The 24872-nt window shown below is 40.7% G+C and overlaps 2 protein-coding genes across 2 annotated transcripts; both read right to left on the minus strand.

The window, feature by feature from the left end:
• Nucleotides 1–121: 121 nt before the first annotated feature.
• fdxr (ferredoxin reductase) lies at nt 122–16334 on the minus strand. The gene is made up of 15 exons (XM_080455921.1): nt 14209–16334; nt 13121–13456; nt 12284–12421; nt 9915–11725; nt 9484–9578; nt 7739–7834; nt 6982–7104; nt 6455–6568; nt 5898–5999; nt 5202–5309; nt 4855–4939; nt 3345–3547; nt 2825–2996; nt 2542–2715; nt 122–1347 (listed from the first exon to the last, which is right to left on the minus strand). The coding sequence occupies exons 4-15, from the start codon at nt 10003–10005 to the stop codon at nt 1217–1219; spliced, it is 1494 nt and encodes a 497-aa protein (XP_080312047.1). The 5' UTR covers nt 10006–11725; nt 12284–12421; nt 13121–13456; nt 14209–16334; the 3' UTR covers nt 122–1216.
• A 136-nt stretch (nt 16335–16470) lies between these two features.
• narf (nuclear prelamin A recognition factor) lies at nt 16471–24380 on the minus strand. The gene is made up of 12 exons (XM_080455922.1): nt 24062–24380; nt 23195–23267; nt 23025–23093; nt 22653–22781; nt 22064–22196; nt 21758–21892; nt 20582–20700; nt 20213–20342; nt 19220–19292; nt 18784–18921; nt 18170–18327; nt 16471–17934 (listed from the first exon to the last, which is right to left on the minus strand). Exons 2-12 carry the CDS (start codon nt 23249–23251, stop codon nt 17684–17686), a joined length of 1392 nt encoding a protein of 463 aa, XP_080312048.1. The 5' UTR covers nt 23252–23267; nt 24062–24380; the 3' UTR covers nt 16471–17683.
• Between the last annotated feature and the right edge of the window lie 492 nt (nt 24381–24872).

The following is a 24872-nucleotide window of genomic DNA, read 5'->3' on the forward strand; positions in this document are numbered from 1 at the left end:
AATACTCCAGTAAAGTAAAAATACCTTAATTGTACTAGACTCGAGTAATGTCTTGAGTAAATGTACGAGAATGGATCATTAAAGACATGGTATTGCACATAGGCATTTTTTTAATATGTCCTATAAAATTAACAACTGTATAGTGCAATATTGTACAGTAGAATGGCAAAGAGTTGAATGGTCACAATGGTATGATCAAGATATGTTATCTATGACAGGTTGTAGCAGAAAAACAGTATCATTTTAATCTTTGTATAAATGAAATAATAAAAATAAAAACACATTTCAGTCACATCATTTCCTCAAAATATACACAGCAGGTAGAATTTCACTTCATTATAAGGCTAGTACCACAGATATCAACATAGTTCTTTAAGTGCTTTTGCAGATTGAAAGTTCTGCCTCTAAAATCTGGATGGTCCCAAAAATTGGATGCTGCTTTGGTAGCTTTAGTCCCAGTTTGAATGTGTGGGCCTGCAACCACTGACAAAGTAGGGCTGTCACCATTATTAGATTTGACTTGTCTTGTCACTCAAATAATTGCAATTAACGAGTTAATTGTGTTTGACGTTGACCATTGGAACATTATGAATAAAAATGAGTTTGGCTTTCAGGCTTTGTAAACAAAAGTTGCACGGGGCAGATATGACAAATAACTTGCATAATTTAATAACTTAATACTTAAAAATATATTGGAAATAGCCGCTCTACAAGCTTAAAACATGTCGCATCACGACATGTTTTGAGCTTGTAGATCTGCTAATTCCACCAATTATATTTGAACTTTTTTTTTTACATGGAAATGATTCCCATAATGCACTTGAGAACTGTTGTCCTGGCCATAGGTGACCTGGAGTGAGACAACAGGTAGGAAATAAGCCATGGGGAATACATCTTTGAAGACTCCATAGTGGTCTGCCAGTCTCTGTATATGAAATGGACCGCTAGTCTTCTTCCAGGTGGCCTGCACTGGAGGGATTATGCAAAAAAAAAAAAATGCGATTACACGATTATGTAATAATTGTGACAGGCCTACTGACAAGTGTGTTTTAGTTTTGTTTTTACTGTCATTTCGACAGTGGTGGTGAATAGTTTTCAAGCAGGTATCTTTACTCTCCAGCAATATGCTCAGTCAGCGTCATGGCACAGACATTTTTAACCGAGTATACAAAACACTTATGTTCTGTAAACCATTTGTGCTTGGTTTATTTATACGTTATGTCCTGGCCACGCGAAGCATTTCCTCCACGTCCAGCAGTTTTTCCCGTGGTTTCCCCTTTGCCCGTCCTCTCTTCGTCTCTTCTTTGTCAATCTTCTCCCATTCTGAGAAAGTCACCGGCTTCACTCCTACAAACCCAAACCATAGTAGATACAAAATAATCACATTTTAAATATGAGATCTATATATCCACAGTCACCTATACATTATTTTATTGTAGCTGCATAACTAGCCTATTTTTTAGACATTAGACCAACAGGTACTGAGAAGCTAACCAAATGGAACAGAAAAGCAAGGTTTAAAGTTGTAAACAGGAAGACACTGACTCAATTCTTGGACCGGCAGTTTATTAAAGCAGGGAATGAACTAGCCTCACTGTCCAGAGTCCACTTAATAATAATCTGCCATTGATGTGGCCATGAACATGGGACTTAACATGGGACCTAATGACTACTTCAATAAAGCAAAGTTTGAATACTATCAATATGTGAAATTATAACCTTTCTTGACCCCTCCAGCCAATAGATTTTTTTTCGTCTCAAATGTTCTCATCAATCCACATAGACTAGATGTAAAGGTGCTGGAAGGGATTTCTTTGTTTAGTTAACAATAAATGTTAAATAGCTCTATATTCTGATGTATTCTGATAGTAATTATAATTATTGCTATAAACTCGGGAGATAACTCATACAGAATAAACAAATGAACCTGGAAGTGATGATGAACAAAATAATGACGATGATGATCAGAACTTAATTATATATTGAACTCAAAATGCACTTTTTAATCTAAGATCGTCTATGATGCCTCCATCATAGACCATCTTTGGTTGGTACAGGTCAGGAAAACTAACCCATTTAGACCGGGAGAGCATCTGTCATTTGAACCACTGTAACCATTATTTTATGCTTTGGCTATTCAAAAATAGCAGATATACAAGCTCATAGTGTGTCACTTTGTGCCGCGCTATGAGCTTGTAGATCTGCCATTTTTGAAAAATCATGAAAAGTTGTGCATATCTTCAAATATATATATATATATATATTTAAACTCAAATCTTTGCTTCTGGGGGTCCCCGGAACAAAATATTTTGAGATGGGGGTCCACGGCCAAATAAATATCATTTTGGGGGTCCTTGACATGAACAAGTTTGAGCACCACTGTTAGGATTTTAGAAAACATTTTTAGAATCGGCCTCAGGTCTTAATGGGTTAAATAAAAACTGCTCTTCAATGATCTGACTGACACCAGGGACTGCTTACACCTGTACCAACAGAGATAAGGGGCCACACAAGCAACGAGTCAATGCACTTCTTATTCACCTCTCTTCTCAAACAGGGCACCGATTCCCTGCGAGCCCGACTTGGCAGCAGACACATCCAGGGTTCCTGAGTCAATGTCATCCAGAACGGAGCGTGCCGTATCGAAGCTGTTGTTCATTGTAGTGGCAATCACTCCGGTGGGGCCCGTTTTCAGCCATCCACTACAATACAGACCTGGAGAGAGAGAGAATTTCACTCAGGTTTATGTTTAGTCATTTTTAACTCCTAACAGACAGGAGGAGTAAGGATTACATTTGGTTCCTAAACAACCAATGCAAAGCACCTGCGGCCTGCTGGACACGGCCCATGGAGTTGGGGACGATGGCCTTGCGGGGGTCAAAGGGCACAGTTGAGTCGATGGGGAGGCTCTTGTAGCCGATGCTACTGATGATCAAGCCACAGGCGACGTCCTCGACCTCGCCTGTGGGCACTGCACGCGCTCCCTCACCTGACCCCTGAAAATACGCACACACACACACACACGCACTTTAACAATTTATTTATGTCCACATAAAGGAGAGCATGCAAGGACACAAATATTATAGGTGCAGTAAGGTTACATTCACAAAATCATAGCATATGTCTTCATGATACAATAAGCATGTCACTCAGTAGTCTATGGGTATAAGCAGCAGCGTCTCCCCCATATATGGCGGCTGCCAATTATAGAAGAGACAGCACAATACTTTGCCAGCTTTTTTTAAATAATTTATTTTATTATTTTTATTTGATGAGGCACATCTGTACATAATCGATGCCTCGTGATCTTTGGTACGTTTTTTGGAGAGGTCAATCCTGCTCACCTCGAGTCTGTTGACGGCCAATCGGATGCTGGCTACTCTGGTGAGGTCGTCGGAGGAGGGCAGCACCTCGAGGGGACTGCGGAAGAAGCGCAAACCCCAAACATGGGTGGCCTTTCTGCGCCTCTCCTGCTCCTTCTCTCCGGGGGTCTCTAGGGCGGTCTTCAGCATCAGCTCCGTGAGACGCTTCCTCGGCCTCGGCACCTCTGATGTGAAGCGGGTGAGATTGGGTTACATAACATTTGCTTGAACAAACATGCACCGACAAACCTCAAGAGCTCAAGAGGTCACTCAAATGGTTAAACAGCTCAACAACAAAGGAAAAATCTGTCTTTCTTAAAATGGTTTTGTCTCGTGGCAAATCTTTGGTTTGAAGTTGAACTAGGCTTGGACTACTAAAAGATGGTTTCACAGTTTAATGCTGTAAAAAAAAGCATACAGATTTACAGGATGAACACAGGAGGACGCTTACTTGAATGAACCAACATTTATGCACTCTCAAACACAAACATAAAAGGAATGGAAGAGAGCAAGTGAGTCCAAGGCAAACATCTGGTGTATACTCAAGGGCTAATGATGCCTGTAATCACTCAAAACGTGCTGGGCAGTTCAAAGCAATGTCCTTCCATCAAGGACGAGGTCAAAAGTGACTGTAGGAATTTGGTCTTAGTGAAGGATGGGACTTGCGCAACTCTCCCAAGCCTTTCCTACAGCACACTCTTTCCAACTCCTTTCTCAAGCATTTTAAAGCAATTACAAATGGAATCATTCTCACAGGATGGGGATTGGGGGGAGGCTTCATTCTTAATAAGCTTCACTGTTTGACAGTTTCACTTTTTTTTGTCAACCCTGCCACTTGAAAAGGCTTAGGGCTATAGGTTCTATAGTATACTGCATCTACGTACACTGTGCGGCTGGAAACCACAAACTACACTCTGTAGTTTGTCTTCTTCCTTCCTATACTGCATGTCATATTTTGCACAGGCTTTGCAGAGTGTTACACACTGATCCCAACCCATTTGTAAGACTACATCCACCTCTTATGTTTATGAAAGCAGTGTGGTGCTAAAGAACGCAAATCCTTCAGTTAATATTGTCAAATAAAAAATAATTAGGCCCTTAGTGTGAATAATAATAAAAAAAATATGCATTTCTTCCAATTTCAGATTTGCCTTGAAGTCCAAATTATTCAGATAATTAGCCATTGTCAAATCAAATATAAAAAATAACGGCATAAATTAACAAAAGTAATATTTCATCCATTCATTGTCAAATTCACTTTCCTCCCAATGTTTACCCACGACAACAATGTTAAATGGCACCTCAGTAACTTCTGCAAAAATCAGTGCAGAAGAGCCAAGCTAAGAAAAGAGGAGGAGTAGGATGAAGGCTCCTCACTGGCAGGTGATCCAGTAGGATACAACAGCAGTGACAATACACAGAAATGTGTGTGGGGAGGAATCAATTGCCATGACGACTAAATTGGCGAGAAAAAGTTGGTGCCACGTCACACCTTTAAGGGCCTCTGCGACGCCCTCAAAGTCGGCAGTCACCATCTCAGGTCTGGTGCCGGGCAGATTCACCATCTCCCGAAGCTCCTGTAGAAAGCACAAAGACCACCAACAGTGATGAGTAAGAGCGAGTTAACAAAGGCAAGATATGATGTGACAGTATAGGTACAGTAAGTAAGGCGTCTCTGATCTTCTCAAAAACACCTGGGACTTTTTTATTATTATATGTAGCCAAAACTAAAACAGTACTTTTTGACTATAGGCTAATTTCAAGGTAAGATACAAAAAAACAACAAAAAAAAACAATTTTGATTGAACAATTGGACCCGCCTATAGTTTAGGAACACACCTTAACTGAACATGCTATTTGTATGGGTCCTCTCCTGCCCACAAGCAGCACCCTCCTGACTCTGCTCTCTGCAAGGGCATCCAGGGCATCCTGGGTGATATCTGTGTTCTGCAGGCAGGACAAAAAGGATCATTTTTTCAAAACACAAATGCTTCCTGCTACAGGTTCCAAAACTCTCCATCCCTTCCATTTGTTTCGAGAAATGCTTCGGCATGTGAGAAAAAAGACAAGGAACCGAGCATATTCACAACAAGGCGGTCCATTTTACCGGAGGAACCGAAGGAACCGGATCCAACATTGAGGCACCGGAATTGGTTCCATCACACTGTCAGAGCTGGTATGTGGATTTCACGTCTGCTAGACAATTACAATACCGGTGGTTCTCAAACATTTCAAGGACCACCATAACTCTGAGAGGGTACAAATTTCATTTGTACAGTCTCAGAGTTACAGACTTCTAAGGGTCCATTTGGAGTCCATTTAAAGGGAACCTTTAAGAACCTTTAAGATATCGGACCGTTAAGAGGGGATCGTTAAGGAACCGGAATTGTTCAAATCCTACCTAGAGGATCCGAACCCTAATTTTACTCTCACGTCATAGTCGCTACTGCATGACGTAAGGTCAAAATGGCCACCATGTGAATAATGTGTACGTTGCTTTTATACTGAAGGAGACAGAGAGTCTGTGTTTCTTACCTTTAGAATGCTGACGGGAGACAGCAGTATTCTCGCTACATCCAACGCCACGTTTCCATGCCCGAGAACAACTGCCGTGTCACTGTCTAAATTTGGCCTCAACTAAACAGAACAGGGAAGGGAGAGAAAAACTATGATTTCTTGATTACGTCATGGAAAAAGTACAGGAAGAGACAAACAGTAACAGAAGATCTGATTTAGCCGATGTACATTGTGCTGAGAACTGCACAAAAAACAAAAATCTAGAAACAGCAGGATGACATATAGTAAAGCCTAATATATTATACTTAACCCATTAAAACCTGGAAAGCATCTGTGTCATTTTTGATTTTTGCGTTGGCTATTCAAAAAATAGCAGATATGCAAGCTCACGACGCGTCACTTCGTGCCGTGCTGCGAGGTTGCACAGCAGCTATTTTTGAATTTTTTTGAAAAATCTTGAAAGTGTGAGAACTACTGATTTAGAAGGCATTTGTAGAATCGGCCTCAGCGGCACTTGCCGAAAGATTTCAAGCAAAGAACGACATACTGTTTTGATGTTATTTTACACAGAATACCTGACTGTTAGCGGGTAGTCCATTATACCAGCCCACAAAATCTTTGGCCGAGTACACACCGGCTAGGTCTTCTCCTGGCACGCCCATTCTCCTGTTTCCCTCTGCTCCATAGCTCTATGAGAAAACATACTGTACACATCAGTACACACACTCACACATACAATTACTTTGACAACCATTATATTGCTTAAACTTCAACTCTGTCTCATGATGCACAGATGCAGTGGCCCCAGTGCAATATAGACACAATGTTGTTTTCTCCAAATAATATGGACAATGATACCATCTCTATTACAGACAATAGTCTAACTGAATTTATGCCAACTATGTCATACGACTCAATTTTCTTTATAGATTGAAATATTAAAATCTATATTTGTCAAAAAATCATCCTTGTGTATATTCTTTTCTGTTTCTTTTTTTTGTGCACTCAGTGGGAGTTGCAAACTAAATGTTGCATCTGCAATGAGAAAAAAGGAAGTGAATTAAATGACATTACACAGTACATTATTTCTTTGGGTTCTTACCAGTACGACTGCATGGTAAGCTTGCTGCAGCTCCTCCACACTCACGTCCTGTCCCACGTTCACACTGCCGTAGAAGCTACAGCGGGCGTGCTGCGCTGTTTGAGTAAACGTGTTTATAACGTTCTGAGGAGATGAGAACAAGACGGTCAACATGAAAGTAAAACATAAAAAAACGTAATGACATTCTAAAACAATATTCAAGGACTAAACCTAAATGCAGTATTCTATATATCCTGATTTTGTCAAATTATCCCTGAACTTTTTTAGCTCAACAATGACAACCCTGAAGACTTGTCGATATCAACAACATTTTTCATATCGTTCATTCAAATATACTAGGCCGATGCCCATTGGGAACGCATACCCCTCTGGTTATGCAATACCCATTTTACCCGTTTTTTTTACCGCCGATCCGACTGACTTCCCCCTTGGCACTTCACTCCCTCAGGTCCTCGGCTATACTATACACACACCAAGTATGAGGTCGATCGGTCGGACTGTTCTCGAGATATGCATGGGACATGGTGAGCGGGACACGCGCACACGCAGAGATTGCACGCATGCAGAGATTGCGCGCGTTTATAGATGTAACATAGTGGACAAGTTGATATATTGACCAGCCTTACTCACAAGCCGTTATTTTACCGTATATTTGAGAATATTATAAGGACTTGCTCCGGCTAAAATGGCCCATACCACCTTCACTCGTATTTGCTTCACGATCAGTGTGAACTGAAGAGAATGCTGGGACTCTCACCTTCACCTCAGGATGGTCAGGGGCCACCCCAAACCTGACCAGGCCAAAGGGGACAGGAAGTCGCTCATAAATGTCCACCTCCATGTCTTGTCGAGCCTGAGAGGACGAGAAAGCGAACACAGGTACAGAGTGTTTTAACCCATTTAGACATGAGGCCGATTCTAAAAACGCCTTCTAAATCCTACCAGTTTTCTGAAAAAAATAAACATTTGCATTCATAAAAGAAAAAGGAAAAAGAGAATGTTGCTATACATATAGCAACATCTAAAATGACACAGATGGTTGAAAGGTATAAAGAGGTATAGGTTAAACAGGTCTAAATGGGTTTTAACTGGTGGCAATGTTTAACCTGAGATCAATTTAATATACGTTCATGAAATCTACCAAATGCCCTCTCAGGGATCAATAAAGTTTCCTCTTATCTGCATTCAAGAAATGCTGACCTGTTTCAGACACAGCTGGCCAATAATAAGCCTACATTTCTTGTCATGTCTTTTAACAAGCCAGCTGGGTCTGACCACAAGGAGCTATTTACCATCACAAGCCTGCATGCAACGGAAATGTATTTCAGCCATATGACACGAACCAAAAATCATGACATGTGTTGCTGCTTTGAGACTCACGAAATTTTGAGTGAGTCATTTCCTGGCTAACAGACAATCGTCTTGTCTAATCTGCTGTTAATTAGGACAGAATGTTCTGTGTTTGTAGTTCACCTAGAAACCTTGTATGTTCAAAGAGGTTACTTTTCAGGAAATAAAAAAAAAATGAAGAAAAAAGAATGTGTGTTCCAATGGATCCAAGCTGTAGTTATTATTTAGTCACAAGCTCTTCTTCTTTTCATCGGTTCAATATTTGTAAAACCAACGGACACACTTTCACTTTCACAAAAAATACATAAATGCAAAAATAGCAGATCTGCAACAATTTGTTGCAGTACAATGGCACATTCAGCATAGCAGCACAGATTTACTCTGATTACTTTGTATCAAAGGTTTGCTATTGTGTTAACTAGTGCCCCACACTGCCAATAATAGACTTTTTGAATTGAAACTAAACAATCCCAGGTATGACATAAAAGTTACGGATTGCAGCTTTAACCCATTTAGACCTGGAAAGCATCTGTGTCATTTGAGATTTTAGCCATATTTTATACTTTTGGCTATTCAAAAATAGCAGATATACAAGCTCATAGCACGGCAAATCACGAAAATCTGTGTAAATCTTTGGCTATATATTTTTTAAAGCTAACATTTTTAACTCAAATCTTTGCTTCTGGGGATCCATGGAACAAAATGTTTTTAGATGGGGGTCTGCGGCCAAACACAAATAATTTTGCCCCCCCCCAAGGACCCCACTTTGAGAACCACTGATATACAGAAAGGCACGCGCATCATACACTCAGTCTCATTAGTGCCATGTTGAGCTGGAGAAATATAATCATACAAGTGTCTATGAGAACGAGGCAACCAGGTGCTCACCGGAGACGCAATAGTCAAAAAAGTTAAAATATTAAAAGGTGCCCCTGGATGGGAGATCCGGGCACTCGAGGTTAAAAGAGGGAACAGCCTTTATTTAATACAACGCCAACATGTTTCGACCTGAAGCGATCTTCATCAGGGCTTCACCGCTTCAGGTCGAAACATGTTGCCCTTGTTATAAAGGCTGTTACCTCTTTTAACCTTGAGTGCCCGGATCTCCCATTGTTTATGTTTGAACAGTAGCAACACTCTACTCTACCGTACCTTTATCAGACCTTGGGCGGTGTAGAATCCTGCTGGCCCTCCTCCAACAATACACACCCTGGGTGTGGAGGCGGACGTTGCCAGCCCACGAACACCTGGAAATAATGTAGAAACAAATACACATAGTAAACTGTTAATTTATCCATTTGTTCACTCTCAGAGTTAGGATTTCACTGTGTAAAATAAACAGTAGGCGATTAACTAAATGTATACTGTGCACAATTTTATTTTATTATTGTGATTACAAGTCTGTAACTCTGACAGTATACCAATGGAACCAAATGGACCCATTACTACCAGAGTTGAGGGGAGACCTAGAATTTTATTAAAGTTCGAGAATCATTGGTCTATATATGGAATGGATCCCTCTTGCAGATGATATGTAACTGGTCTCTGAAAATACAAATAGAAACGTACTATAGGCTACTTACCATCATGAAGCCACGCACCTCTCCGTCTCCCTGACGTACGCAATAACTTGAGCATCTTCATCTGGCAGAGGATCGCAGTATGGAGGCTCATCTTCTAGGCAGGGGTCTTACAGTCTTGTTGTGTGTGTAGTTGTTGTTGTCAAGCAGCCACACATTGCTGTCACACAGTGAGTAAGTGTGTAACAACAACCACCGGGGGGACAGCGAGCAGCAGCAGCAGCCAAGGTGACAACTTGAAGCAGCTTATATGATCCACACACAGGCGGGACGTGCAGAGAAATCAATCACTACACACAGTGTACAAACATGTACGTATGTGACTCATAAACTACCACAAATAGTTTGGATTCATCTTCAATTGAATGCGAAGAACCAGTAGTTGTAGGCAGTGCATCGACTAGAATGTTCCCCCATTGAACAAAAGTATTATTTAATGGTTCCGCCCTTGCCCTGCGCTGTACAGGCTCAAGTCTTTAGATGCTGAGGATGTTGTAATATAGCTGGGGGTATCCAGTGGTGGTAAAAGTACTCACAGTTTTTTACTTAGATAAAACAAAGTATCAATACTGCAATGTGGAAGAAGTAAAAGTCCAGAATTACAATTTTAAAATACAAAAATATGGGTATCAAAATATACTTAAAGTATCAAAAATATCCATTATGCAGAATGTCACATTTGACAGGTTTCAAATGTATAAAACTTGGAAAATAGCCAAAGTTTAAATAGGGCTGAAGTGGGTAATGTATGTTTTGTAGGCTAATAATAATCCAAATCTACAAAGGAACTATAGATTTCTAATAATTGTAGTGGAGTAAAAAGTACAATATTTGACCCTGAGATGAGTAAAATTAAAAGTATAACAAATTGGAAATACTTCAGTAAAGTAAATTAAGTACATTAAAATTGTACTTAAGTAAATGTACTTAGTTACTTTCCACCACTGGGTAGGATGTAAGGACCATATACAGTAGACTCATTCTGATAATTCTCCCCCATGTGGCTTAAATTAGGCAATATAGGAAACCACTAACACCACTGTTGGTTTAGATAAACATAATAATACAACCACAGCAGTCTTTAGTGGAGGAAACAGGTTTCAAAACACTATGAATAACTTCATGATCACACACACTAATGAACTGAATGCAAACAAACGTTTAATAAACAATACAGGCCTATGGAGGGAATAACTGACATGTTTACAAGTTTTAGAACGCTTGGCTGCATATATCACATCAACATGCCTTTACAGTTTGCATGATATTACAGGCCTATTATGTTTACCTTAGGCTACCAGCAAAGTTGTGAATTATTATGCATTCTACTGTAGGCTATGTCATGCATCAAAAGCAGGATGTGGTGTCTGACTCATTTCATCAGACACAGGTTGACAAAACTGAGACAAAAGAACAAATACAGGTTCACATCACAAGCAGAGGAAATGACACCAAAATCAACAATTCAACAACACTGCATCTGCAATTTTCCATTCAGCTGCATTCTGTTATGCTCCAGATGATGGGGACTTGACAGTTTAACAGATTATAAGTCATGAACACTTTCAGCACGTTTCCATGTAGGTATACGCCACAAGAATAATGTACATTGAGAATATTCTGTCACATAGGTTCTCTCCCTTCAGAATTACGTTAATATGTCTGAAAATCACAGCTATTTAGAGAGCTGTTGTGTTGACTGAGTATGTGAACAGTGGACTTCTAGCCTATGGACATCTGTTGATGCCTTTGTGGGCCAAGCCTTGGTTTATTTCTGGCTGGTATGTACTGTACATGGTGTAGTTCTTTTTAACCTGTAGACATAAAGGGACCATGTTATGGACAAATCCTCTCATAACAAAGTTTCTCAAGCATTAAACTGTCAGAATGTTAAGCTTAGCTGTTGCTTAGTTACTTTTTTGTCACTCTTATATTTTACACTTTTTTTTCTCTATACAAATTATTTATTTCATTCCCTGTGAATATAGTAAATTACAAATTGTACTTAAAGGTGTAGTTCACCCTAAAAAAAATCACATATTTTCTATCAATTACACACCCCATGAAGCCTTGAATTCATGGAGATGTTTAGTTTTTTGTTGCATTCCTAAGCCAATAATTTGATGACCGGCAGTCCGGCAGAGTCTGAGACTCTTTGACTCTCTTTGAGTCTCCTACTGAGTCTCCTATTGACCGATGACCATCAAATTATTGGCTCAGGAATGCGACTAAAACAAAAAACTCTCCATGAATTCAAGGCTTCATGGGGTGTGTAATTGATAGAAAATATGGATTTTTTTTGGGTGAACTATGCTCCTTTAATACATAAGAATTCCATCATTAATTCCATCATTAACTCAGTGAATACTTGCCCCCTTTGCATCTCCATAGCAGTGTTCCAATGAAGATGATGAGCATGACAGTGAATGACGTCACACTCAGGACAACCAAGATGAAGTTGTCAATAAGGGGCGTGTTCTCAGTATGGGACCCACAGCTGCTGTGCCGGCCTGTATGACACAAAGTTGGAGAGATGATTTACTTGAAACGTAAAGTATTTAACCACTTAAAGGGATACTTCACTTTCGGGCCGGGGACACATTTAAAAAAAATATTAAAAATAAATGAAAAAAGTTATGGAAAATTCATGGCCCCCTCACACATTAGTAGGACACTGCGTGTCGTGAGGGGGCCATGAATTTTCCATAACTTTTTTCATTTATTTTTAATATTTTTTTTAAATGTGTCCCCGGCCCGAAAGTGAAGTATCCCTTTAAGCCCTAGTTTATACTTCATCGTATGACAGCATCGCATGCCGAAAAGAGCTTGTAGATCTGCAATTTATGCAATTTTCAACATTTTGTGAACTTTTTTTAATGAATCTGAATCCGTTTTCAGTGTACGATGAAGTATAGATTAGGCTTAACTCTAACTAAGCCCTGTTTTGTGTGTGATTTCTAGTGTGTGGGTGTGGCAGAGCCAGAATGGTGAAGCTGTAACATTATTTACTCTCTCTAAAAACAACCATTCCCAACCTGTGGGCCAGGGCCCACTATGGGTGGGCCCCCAAATAATTGGATCTGATACCGATGAATAGGAACTTTAAATACATGCCGTACACTAGGCCTATGTTAGTTCCATTGATCCAAGCCAGAACACAATCGATTGATATATCTATAATATAACAAAATTGTTTTTGTTTTTTTTACCTCTAACAATTAAAATTGTGCCACTGCGGTGAAACGTGTCGGACTCTGTAGAGGAATAACTCCAGTGGCAGATGTACTGGTCTGTGTCATCCACAGCCAACTGAGACAGCCGCAGGCGGACGCTACATCCATCATGGTTCTTGCTCGGAGACGCGTGAACTCGGCCACGGTAGTTTTTATCTCCATTTTCCCCCAAAGACAGGTACACAACTTCTCGGTTGTCATGGAAACGGCCCCTCAGGGAGAGCCCCGTTGGTTCAGCAACAGATGTGGAGCAATGGATCAGAGCAGATGAGTTGACACTCACCGAGGTGATGGCAGGAGGCTTCTGGGAAACTGTCAGAAACACAAATAGCTGACACTGTGGACTAGTGATTTTCAAACTCTTTTAATTTCAAGGACCCCCAGTTTGGAATGCATTAGGCCACAGATCCCCTTAACTCTGAGAGTGTACAAATGGAACCGAAATGGATCTGTATAAGGGTCCATTTGGTTCCATTTGGTATACTCTGAGTTATAGACCTGTAAGTGTCGATTTGGTTCCTAAATATCAATCATTTAGCTGCATGGGGACCCCCTAGAACCACCTCAAGCACCACTGGGAGTCCCCCGACCCCACTTTGAGAACCTCTTCTGTGGACTACAGAGAGAGACACAATCAAAAACACACTGCTCTCTCCTAGTAAAACCATCAGTGTTCATTCATTTGTTAATTTGAGTGTGGAAATGGACCTAAATTAATTTGTGAAACAAATAGTTCAATCCTTGCTCTTACTGTGCAAAGTGCCAGAAGTCAGCATGATTTTCTGTATATTTTTGCAATAAAATCAATACAAATTTAAAAGAAAACAGTTTCAGACTGCAAAGGAAGTGACATATATCTTCCTTTAATCATAATCGAAGCTCTCTCTCTCTCACTCACACACACATCATCTTTTTTGACTAACACTAATAATGACATTTTGATGGCATCAGTGATGATGTACTGTACGTACGGTAAAACTACAGCATTATGTAAACAACCCCACCGGGAAAGTTCAGCTGAACACTGTGAGCATTGTGTATAGTGCAGGCACACAGTCACTCACCTGTCGTCCCAATGACCACTGCAGGTGTGCAAAGTATTCCCAAAAGGCAGCTCCACAGGTGGGGTTCCATCTCTCAACATGGGCTGCGGGGACCTCTGCAAGACCTCTGTTAGTCTGAGACAGTACAGAGTCACAACAGAACATTCTGTCTGCAGTGTGAAGTGTGACCTACTGAGGAAGTGTATTTTATTTATCAGATCACTGTGGTTACTGTCGTGTGTGTGTGTGTGTGTGTGTATATGTGTGGGTGAGAGAGAGAGAGAGAGAGAGAGAGAGAGAGAGAGAGAGAGAGAGAGAGAGAGAGAGCGAGCGTGTGTGCATATACGTGCGCCATACTGTTATACCTCTTGAATGACTTAATGTTGAAATCTTTGTCTTTTACAAACCATTATTATGTTCCAAGTCTCTCAGATCTGTTACCTCTCTTGGCCGCTTCAGGACTTCCTTGTATTCACATCTCGAAACAACCTGTTCATGCTTTTAATACTGCTTGTGCTTACGTTTATTTCTGACTTTGAAACAGGTCATAGTACTGTATTCTCCATTTCTTTGTTTAAAACGAGTTGAGGGCTGGGGGGTGGGGGGGGGGGGGGGGGAGGGTGAGCAAGCTGTATCAGTAGAGATGATGTTATCAAGCATTTGGCCTATAGTGACAATACTAACCTCAGAACAGTGTAACTTCATCTAAGATGCATATTTATAGAAGGGACCAATAATAATAGCCATTGGTTATTTTTAACATCCTAACTTTTCATCAACATCATTGGCTGTATTTGTAGAAGTCATTCTCAAAATCTCAGAGAGCTTAGGAACATGGCAAACAAAAATAAAATGACTCTTCAACCAAAAGTGCCTGCATGACATTATAAGACAGGAGCAGGCTCCTAATTGTTTAGGGTCCAGATGGAAATCAAAAGTAGTAGATGCAAAGGAACAGTATCTAAAAGCCTCATTTTGTGGGGCACTAAGGCTTTGTCAGCTCAAGAAGTGTTAATTAAATTTACTGCAGCAGCAGATAAACAGACATGTTTCAGTTCCTCAGGCCATATCTGGGATTAAGTAGGGTATCTTAAAAAAAACGTAGATACTTTAGTCCCCAGGTAATTTTCCTTGCAATAATTGTGTGAACTGTAATGCCATGATTAAGGGTGATTCTTTCCTACACCCCCATACAGGCAAACATATAAAAGTGACTAGGATTACTTGTAAAACCAAAATGTGTGGGGTTTCTTTTGAAACGTCCCTGTGGTGTCTGTTACGTTGGAAAAACCACAGAGAACTAAAGATCAGAATCTGTGAACATAAAAGTAACATCAGAAACCATGCATGATGAAACATCCCCGGTAGCTAGGCACTTTAATGCCACAGGACATGAGGTCTAAGAGGTGACAGACACTGTTTACTCCTACAGAGAGAAGCATATTTTCATATATTGAAGGCTCTTGTGGGTTTGTGATTTGTGAGCATTCCTAATCCTTTTATTCTATTGTGTATTAACCTACTTTTTTTTTTAATTAAATTTTGCACTGTAATTATTATTAGTTATTGTGTTTTGTATTGTGATGTGCCAGTGTGATTTTCTACTGTTGATTTGTCGTTTGTCCAGCACCTAAATAGCCTCACCTGGCCTCGCTCATCAGAGCAGATATGATTGCTTACACACTGACCGTATACTCTCTCGGAGTTCAATTAACACTGGGGATTCTACCATGTACCCTGACAACATACTTTATAATACGTCATAAAACCCTATTCACCAATCGTTGACAAAAATGACTTAGGGCAGGGGTCTTCAAAGTTTTTCAGCCCAAGGACCCCTTAGCTGAGATAGAGATGAAGCAGGGACCCCCACTACATATATTGTATAATGTTGGATTCTTGTTAATGTGCATTTTTAGACATTTAACCACTTAAACCCTCAATACTCAGTAAACTTGACCTTTCACTCTTTACTTAGACTTCTCCCCTCTACACCAAACCTCTTTGCCAAAAATAGCCGATCTACAAGCTCACAGGAGTGCAAGGCGTTGTGAACTTGTAGTTCTGCTATTCTCGGCTAATGTTCGCCTCAGAAAAGGGATTCTAGGGTTAAAAATGTTAGTGGAAAAAAAGTTCCTTTTGAAGACCCCTGACTTAGGGTACAGGCTGGTTTCAAATTTACCTTCAGACAAGGTGGTTTCATATTATACGAGTCATACAGATGTTTAACAGTAGATGCATTTCATTTCAACATGTTCCCATCTAGAAATGACACCACAGCTGTTCACTTCTTCGAATAGTTTAGTGCTCAACATGTATGACATGTATGAAATATAACACAAAAAGCATAACAACAGAAATATAATTGTTTGGACGTCTTTGTCAAACGAGAAGGACAAAAGAATACAACTTTAAAAGTGACAAATGAAAGAGTCCTGTACCGCTTAGAGGAGTTTTGGATTCTTCATTTGGACGGCAGAACAAAACACTGGATTGGTAAAAACATATAACTGACAATGTCAAATCATAGTATTTAAAGCAGTGCAGAAGCGGGAGTTACCTTTAAATTGTTCTATCATACAGCAGCCCCAGTTTTTGCTATTTAACTGATACACTAAAATCATCAGCGTTAATAAGAGAGTGAACAAATGGAACCAATTGGACTCGCAAGGGTCAATTTGGTTCCATTTGTTCACTTCGAGTTAAATTGACCCTGAGGATTTTATTGTGTACGTCAGATTGCTCTAACTGAAATCACATGCATTTCAACTGCAGTCATCTTTCCACACTGATTCATACAAGACAACACAGATTTACCTAAGGTAGGCTAGCATGGTCAAAATTGGACCGTCTGATTTCTAGTACAACTGGCTCCCAAATGTACATTCAGTTCCTTGATCTCCGGTTGCACCAAATACTTCAAAAGATTTTCATTAGTGGCTTATTATTGCTCTGTTGAGATTAGCATAGATGGTTGCAATCCACAAACAACCAGAACCAACCAACCTGTAGCTCAGAAATGTTGAAGGAAATTTTACCGGAGAATTACCGTGACCTTGTACCCAGCAGTTTCTTTATTCTCAGTACAACAGTCTATATGAGATGATTACGCTCCCAGATATGACACCGACAACAAAACCACTGTTTGAGGTTTTTTCCTTTCTCCCCAGTTTGTAGTAAATGTGTGTGGCTTTGCACTGTGGAGGGCCCTCATTTCCCTACAGCCTTTGATTGGCAGGACAGTGGCCGTTTGTTAAATCTGCAGGAGACATCGCCCTCCTGTGGCCAAAGGGAGGAATGACAACTTTTAATGGTCCTCAGCTTATGTCTATGGACGCACCGGTGGCAATGATATTGGCACCAATATTAGCTTCATATTATGACGGAAGAACGCGTTTCCGCTAAATATGAATATGAGTGTTGTTTCCAGCACTCCTTATTCTCACTCTCTCGCACACGCACACACACACACACACACACACACACACACACAACCTCACCACTGTATGTGTGGGGGCTGTGTGTGTAGCTGTGTATTTTGATGCCTGTACTCTGTGTGCAGGAGGGCGTTGGCCTGCTTGGAGTCTTGACCCTCCAGCCAGTCTTGATAAAGGGTGTGCAGGCTGGGATTGTGCTCTGGAAGACGGACCGGGAGGCTGCTGTACGCCTCTTCCATCTGCTGGACCAGGGCCTTATCCGCCCGACCTGCCACCTCACTCTCTGCCTGACCACGGCCACTCAGACACCCTGGCATTGAGGACACAGGAGAGATAAGAGGGCATTCAAATGACCAGCTTTTATATGTGCTGTCGATCTACGAGCTAAAAAAATATGCCGAAATATGTGCAGATCTACAAGCTCACAACACATCACGCATTGCGAGCATTAAACCGTTAATCGCAATTATTTGAGCGACAACTGATCGTCATGTAAAATGTCATAATCGTGCCAGCCCTAACCATGTCTCTAATGGTCACGTTACCTCCCGGGCAGGACAGCACCTCCACCAGCTGGTACGGCACACGGCCCTTCCTCATGCGATGCACCAGCGTCTGGATGTTCCTGAAGCCGTAGACGGCGGCAAACTGCAGCAGTGTCTCTCCGTCCCGCTCCAGACTCACTTCCTGGAAGTCACGGTTCCTACACAGTAAAATTCTCAGGGTTAATTTAAAGCAGTACTCCGTAAGATTTCAATCCTATTTATGCTATGTTGATAAATTGAATTACATAGGACCACAATTGAAACAAGTCCTCAGGACTTTTATGAGTTATACTTTTAGCCCAAATGTATGACTGTATCATGTATTTTGCATTGATTATGTTGTGTATAATGTATACATACTGTACAGTCATGGCCATGTTTTGATCACAAGATCCTGACCCAATTGAGTGGACACAAGGATTGAATTGTGTAAATGTTGCATAATTTACTTAACTAGCTTATTAGCTGATTTGCCAATGAATCACCCAAATTGTCCACTGTGTTGTCTGGCATGCGTTGAACTGTCTAATTTCTTTTATTTTTTTATTCTGTTCTATTCTTTGTCTCGACTCTCTGTACATCCCCTACAATCGCACCCCCACCTGCTCTCTCACCTGAGGGTCTTGTATGTGATCTCATGAACGTCAAGACCAAATAGTTCTTTGGCAGCGTGTTTGAAAATGTGTTCTAGAAAGCCTTCGGAGCCACGTCCCTCGTGTCTCACCAGCCCAGGATCACCGGCCTCTCCCAGCCTGCAGGACACAGGAACTTTGAAGTTAAAACTAGAATTGGAATCGGTTATAAACCACTTAAAAGGATTTTTTTACTGGTTAAATAAATCCCATTGATTGTACCTACAGTAAAACGACAGCATTATCCTCCTAGAATACTTCATGCAAAGTTCAGTTGAACGGGTGAGCTAAAATGGGCTGCATACTATATACAGAAGGTAGACACTACTTAGCCGTGATCAATGCACTTCACATACATGCTCTGACAGAGAACATGACAACTGGTCAGAAGTAGTGGTGTTGGTAATACCCCACTTACACATGATCTAGTGGAACTGAGTCCAGCTCCTCCACGGACACATGCCTCTGCTCCATCATGTAAAAGATCTCCCCTGCAACAGAGCGGACATTTTCATTTGCATCGCCAGGAAACTGGACGGGTTAGGGTGACATAATGTGCTAGCTGAAAGAAATGAGAAGTGAAATGAGAAACCATGTCTTGCTTAAGAAGGAAACAGGAAATGACAAGGGAAATAGGAGACTGTAGACTGTAGATTTGTTGAAAAGGGTAGAAAAGGAGATGTACTGAAACAGATGGTTGAGAGAGCAGAGAGGCATAGAGTACGCTAGGGGTACAACAGTTAACCAAACTCATTTATGTAATTGATTATAACATGTTTTAATAAAATAATCGATTTCGAGCAGCATATCTACAAGCTCACAACATGTCACAATTCAATGTTATCTAATCTTAAAGGCAGGGCAGATAAGGACAGATAAGGGGCAACTTCAGATATTTACATACTACAGGCAGTAATATGTAAATCAGTTGCTTTCTTTATATTCATATGGAAATTACTTAAATTTAGATACGTTCGCCATACTGTAACTGTAACTGCTGAAAAGGCAACTGTACAGGATGTATAGTCATGACACCAGGAGTGGAGGAAGTTAACACAGAGCTGAGGGAACATAGACTTGTGGTACTGAAATATATCTGATGAGGAATTTGAATACTTAGAAGATTACCCTGATGATGACACAGCAACTATACATCACTTAGTCATTCATTGTAACTGCTTTTAGCTCACGTCGGCAGCATCACCATTCACCACATGTTTGTGCTTCGTCACGTTATAGCGTGATGCTCCACAAAAGTAGCATATTTCTAACTGAAAATAGGGTCAACGCGAGTCGACATGATTTATTAGTCATGTTGACACTAAGTGTTGTTTTTGTCCAGCGGCGTGGCCGTGTGATGTGGTGAGTGGTGTAAGGATGAGGTAGAGATGAGGAGAGATAAGGTTCAGACCTGAGGTGAGGACACAGTCAACGTCCCTGCTCTCCAGCAGACTGTTGTAGAATTCCTCTCTGACTGCCTCCAACTTCTTATCAAAGCATGGAGCCACCACCACATGGTACAACTTCTCTGCACTCAGCTTCTGCTCGGAAATGACAAGAATCGGAATCATCTTTGTTAGCTTGTTGATCGGCTATTTTAGCTATTTAAAAAAGAAAAAAAACAACAACATTGAAGCATAAAATAGGAATTGTGATTAAAATCAGGATAAGACAACATATGACACTATTCAAAAGTATCGTAACACAATATCATTATAATATCGACATATCGCCCAGCCCTACCATACATACACCATGAAAGCACACGATCCATGCTGACCTGCTGCTTGGAGAAGTAGTCTTTGACCAGACAGCCCATGATCTGTTGAGAAGATCTGGCTGTGCAGATGTGAGGGGTGACCAGACTGCCCAGGATACGCTCAGCATACCGAATCCATCCTGAACACGCACACGCACACAATAGTCTTAGAAGGTAACATTTTGGTAAAGGTTTAAATATAGTCAAAACAAATTAAGATGGTGAAGTGTACTAGTGTACTCAAACTGTACTAGCCTATATTCCTGAAAAACACAGAATATACACAACTGCATAATCATACCAAATATTAAACGGAGCGGCCTGGACCGCTGGCCTCGCGCTCCGGGCACCTAGGCTCTAATGTAGCCTGACAGCGCATCGTGGGTTCGAGTCCCGTTCCCGACGATCTTTCCAGCATGTCTCTCCCCATCTCTCTCTCCCTGTTTCCTGACCATCTCCACTTACTATCAACTATCAATAAAGGCCAAAACAATATCTTTAAAAAAAAAAATGGACAGAGCAAGGTCAATATTAAGGGTATGGATGTGTGCTTTCAGGCAAAGGGTTGATGAACAAAAAAATCAAAAGAGAGACAGGGAACATTCTGCACTCTTGCTGGTATCTCTGGTGGAGGGAGTGGTGCGAGCTCGACAGTCTATCTCTCTCCAACAGCACTCCACTGCTATCTCTCCCCTCACTAAAAGAAGCTCTCTCAGCCTCTTTACAATATGTGACCCGCAACCACACGCTACACGTAGGGGCAGTATGACAAGAGAGCGAATAAGAACAAATAAATGGTGTATAATATTAGAATAGGAAGGCATGTACCCGCACAGAGAGTGAACATGGGGTGGGAAATTAAAGGACACGTTTAGCCCATTGACTGTGACTCATGGTATACTCCACATTATATAGTCCCTGTAGAAAATATATTTTAATGATGACCAAAATACAGCTGGAGAAGCAGAGAATTTTAAGGTCTGTATATCTATCACCTGAAAGTTTTAATTAACAATATCATCTTACAAACAGCGATGTGATTTGAAAAACCATCTACGTTCATTTCCAGCGGTATTCAATGGGCTAAACAGGCCAGAGCAGCCAGACCACCAGTGCGGTTCTTTATAAGAAAGAAGGAAATAGAAAGGGTACCAGGACCATTAGCAGAGGCCTGACAGGGAAGAGGCAGATTATTACCTGGGCAAGATGAGGTGAACATGGGCAAGGCGTGGGAGTCATGGTTCCTCCTGCGGTACCTCTGAACAAACTCCCTCTGACTCTCCAGGATACTGAAGCCTGCCGCCAGAGTGGTGTCAAATACATACTGCACTCCTACGGAAGAAACGCACAGAGAGAACGACAGAGGGAGAGAGAAAGGACAGAGAGGGAAAAAGAGTGTTGAGCATCCACGATAGATACCAATGGGAACAGTAACGTTTTTCACACACACATATTATATTTGTCTGGCACACACACACACACACACACACCCGCGCGGCTTACCGAGACTCTTGAGGAAGCCACAGAGCTTGTGGGCGGCCTCTGGAATGTCGAGGCCAAACTTGACGGCAAAGAAAGGCAGAGACTGGGGACACACTGAGACGACCAACACTTTGTGTTTGGACACATCACACTTCTGACGAGGACAAAAACAAAATGGTAGAGAAAAATAACCTGCATGAACGGTATACAGTGCCAGGTGTAATGCCTGATTTATAGTTGGTTGCGCATCGTGTCGCGCACCAGAAAATGCAGACCTACAAGCTCACAACGTGTCGCAATGTGATGTATCGTGAGCTTGTAGATCTGCTATTGCGATGAGCAACACAGGCACACAACTTAAGTATAAACCAGGCTTCAAGTGCAATGAAGAAACCTCGCTTCAAGTTACTTGTTCCTTTTCGAAAAACAAGACAGAAATTCTGTCGCATTAGTTGAATCTTCTTTCAGAGAAATAATTTGACAAAACCACTGTGTCAGATTACAGATTAGACCTGCAATTATAGTGCCCCCCCCAAAATAATAGTTGCTGTTATAAAGCAATGGGGGCCTGTTCTGGGTACTGTATATATGTGTGGTCCTAGTAGTGTACCTTATTGAGGGCCAGAACTTGGTTCACCTCCTCCAGGCTCTGTTGAGATATCTTCTGGCTCTCCTCCTCTGACACACAGCCCTCACAGGACAGACAGGCACTTAGCAGCACCGGAGACCCTTCACTCACCTGAGAACACAACAGGGTGTGTGGAGGAACCAATGTTTTAATTATTTATGTGTAGCCAATGTAATAAACTTTTGATATGCATCGTGAATCGTGCAACAGAAAGCCTATGGGAGCATTGTGATAAGTCTGCAACATCCAAGTAAAAAACAAAACAAAAAAACACTATATCACACCTTTCTACCAGAACAGGTGAAGAAATATAAAATAAAACAAAACAAAACAAAACAAATAAGATGTCAATACCTCTCCATTGGATTCATGTTTCTCTTGGAGGGAGCTGATGCCGTCATCTTCACTCTGTTTCTTGTTGCACTGAAAATCAACAAACATTTTACAGCCAGAAACGTAAAGCAAAATGTTTCACTTTCGCTACACGTGCACAAAGCAATTACATAATTTCACACAAGCTTTACCTGTTTCGTGCAATTCTCACACTTCTCCTTGCGCTTTGCTATGCTGACCTCGGCCATCGTTCTTTGAGGTTGTCTGTGAATAGGATACCACACACAAATAGAACATCACAAATCAGAGTTCAGTTCCTCAGTGACACACAGCAGTCCTAAGTGTGCTCTCTGAGCGCTGACAGGATGACTGTCGATATACATATACGCTGTACACACACACTGTGTGTGTGTGTTTTGTTTTGGCAACTCCACCCTAGACTAGAGCTCAGACGCTACTGTCCAATCAACAGCCACAGCAGGTAACCAGCTTTACAATGGTGAGTAAAGTAGTTTCCCGTCATCAAAATATAATGGCTCACAGTAATTATATACACAATGACAACATAAAAGAGCCACAAATCTCCTTAGTAGCCTACATCACATTATGATTGTATGAGGGGAAAATAAGACATGTGTGGACATGTTTACCACAAACAATATTTGGACAGGTCACCACACAACAGTCTCCAATTACAGTAAATAAAAAATGGCTACATGTATGTACTAAATCCAAGAGAACACCCAGAATTTATATCTAGCCTCCTATCATTTTATTTCAGAATAAGACAACATGTTAATAATCAAACATAAGTGTGTGACAGAATTAAGAAATGGAATTTAGTGTGTATATGTATATATATATATATATATATATATATATATATATATATATATATATATATATATATATATATATATATATATATATATATAGGGAGGGAGTTAAAATCCTGCTGGTAACCTTAGGTAACCTTTCAATTGCAAGTAGTACTTAGGATCGTTCAACAATAAGCATAAGCCTTAATCTAAACAATGATCATATTAATCTGGACTCACCGGTTGATTTCTGTGGTATTAGTGTTATTATTATGGTTTCAGACAAAGACATGGAGGTAGAAGTCACTGCTAAAGGACACAGCGCCACTTGGTACGACAGGTGAACTCAAGTATTATTAGTCATCCAGCTTGGCTAAATTCTGAAGAATCTGAGATTAAATGGTCTGAGGGCAGGTTTACCATCACTGCCTTAAGTTTACATAGATCTCGGGAAACTGTTACGAAGTCTAGCGAACTAAAATGCGTTAATAAGTCGGAGTTATTGATAATAAATGTCATGAAGCTTCTTCTTCAGCACGTCTGACTCCATTGTGTTGTGTTCTCCCCATAGTTATAATATTTAGAGGGCGGACTTCCCCACCACCACCTATTCATTTCAATGTAAATTGCTCACAAGCGCATGAAGCACGCAGAAGTACCTAACGTTCTGAATCGGCTCCAATATTGGAGCCAATAGAGCATGCGCACTAGGGTTTCAGACGATAAAGGCATGCGCAGTAGTGTTCAAATGCGGAATTATTGCAAGCTCAGATTTGACCACCAGGTAACGGCAGCTTCACTGTTTTACCGCAGTTCTGGGGGCTTGTCTCCCCCCCGGCTCGCCATGGGACGGGGGCGCATGCGCACAACCGCGGTGTTATGTATGAAATTAATAATAATAATTAATATAATAAATAGTAAAATATGAAATAATGACATGACAATAAAATAATACAAATATTGTATTTATTATGATAGAATATTATAATATGAAAATAATAAATAATATATATAATAAAAAAATGCACAGGGCAAATTGCTGGGCAAAAAA

The sequence above is a fragment of the Gymnoscopelus braueri genome, assembly GCF_963280865.1.
Source record: "Gymnoscopelus braueri genome assembly, chromosome: 17".
NCBI classification, from domain to species: Eukaryota; Metazoa; Chordata; class Actinopteri; order Myctophiformes; family Myctophidae; genus Gymnoscopelus; species Gymnoscopelus braueri.

Excerpts from the sequence above, each read along its gene's own strand:
- fdxr (XM_080455921.1), bottom strand. The coding sequence starts at position 10,005 with ATGAGCCTCCATACTGCGATCCTCTGCCAGATGAAGATGCTCAAGTTA. Across the intron at positions 3,548-4,854 it reads CGTCGCAGAGGCCCTTAAAG|AGGTGCCGAGGCCGAGGAAG; the intron begins GTGTGACGTGGC and ends GCTTCACATCAG. Across the intron at positions 1,348-2,541 it reads TGCCCTGTTTGAGAAGAGAG|GAGTGAAGCCGGTGACTTTC; the intron begins GTGAATAAGAAG and ends TTGGGTTTGTAG.
- narf (XM_080455922.1), bottom strand. The coding sequence starts at position 23,251 with ATGGCCGAGGTCAGCATAGCAAAGCGCAAGGAGAAGTGTGAGAATTGC. Across the intron at positions 22,782-23,024 it reads AACATGAATCCAATGGAGAG|GTGAGTGAAGGGTCTCCGGT; the intron begins GTATTGACATCT and ends TTGTGTTCTCAG. Across the intron at positions 20,343-20,581 it reads ACTACTTCTCCAAGCAGCAG|AAGCTGAGTGCAGAGAAGTT; the intron begins GTCAGCATGGAT and ends ATTTCCGAGCAG.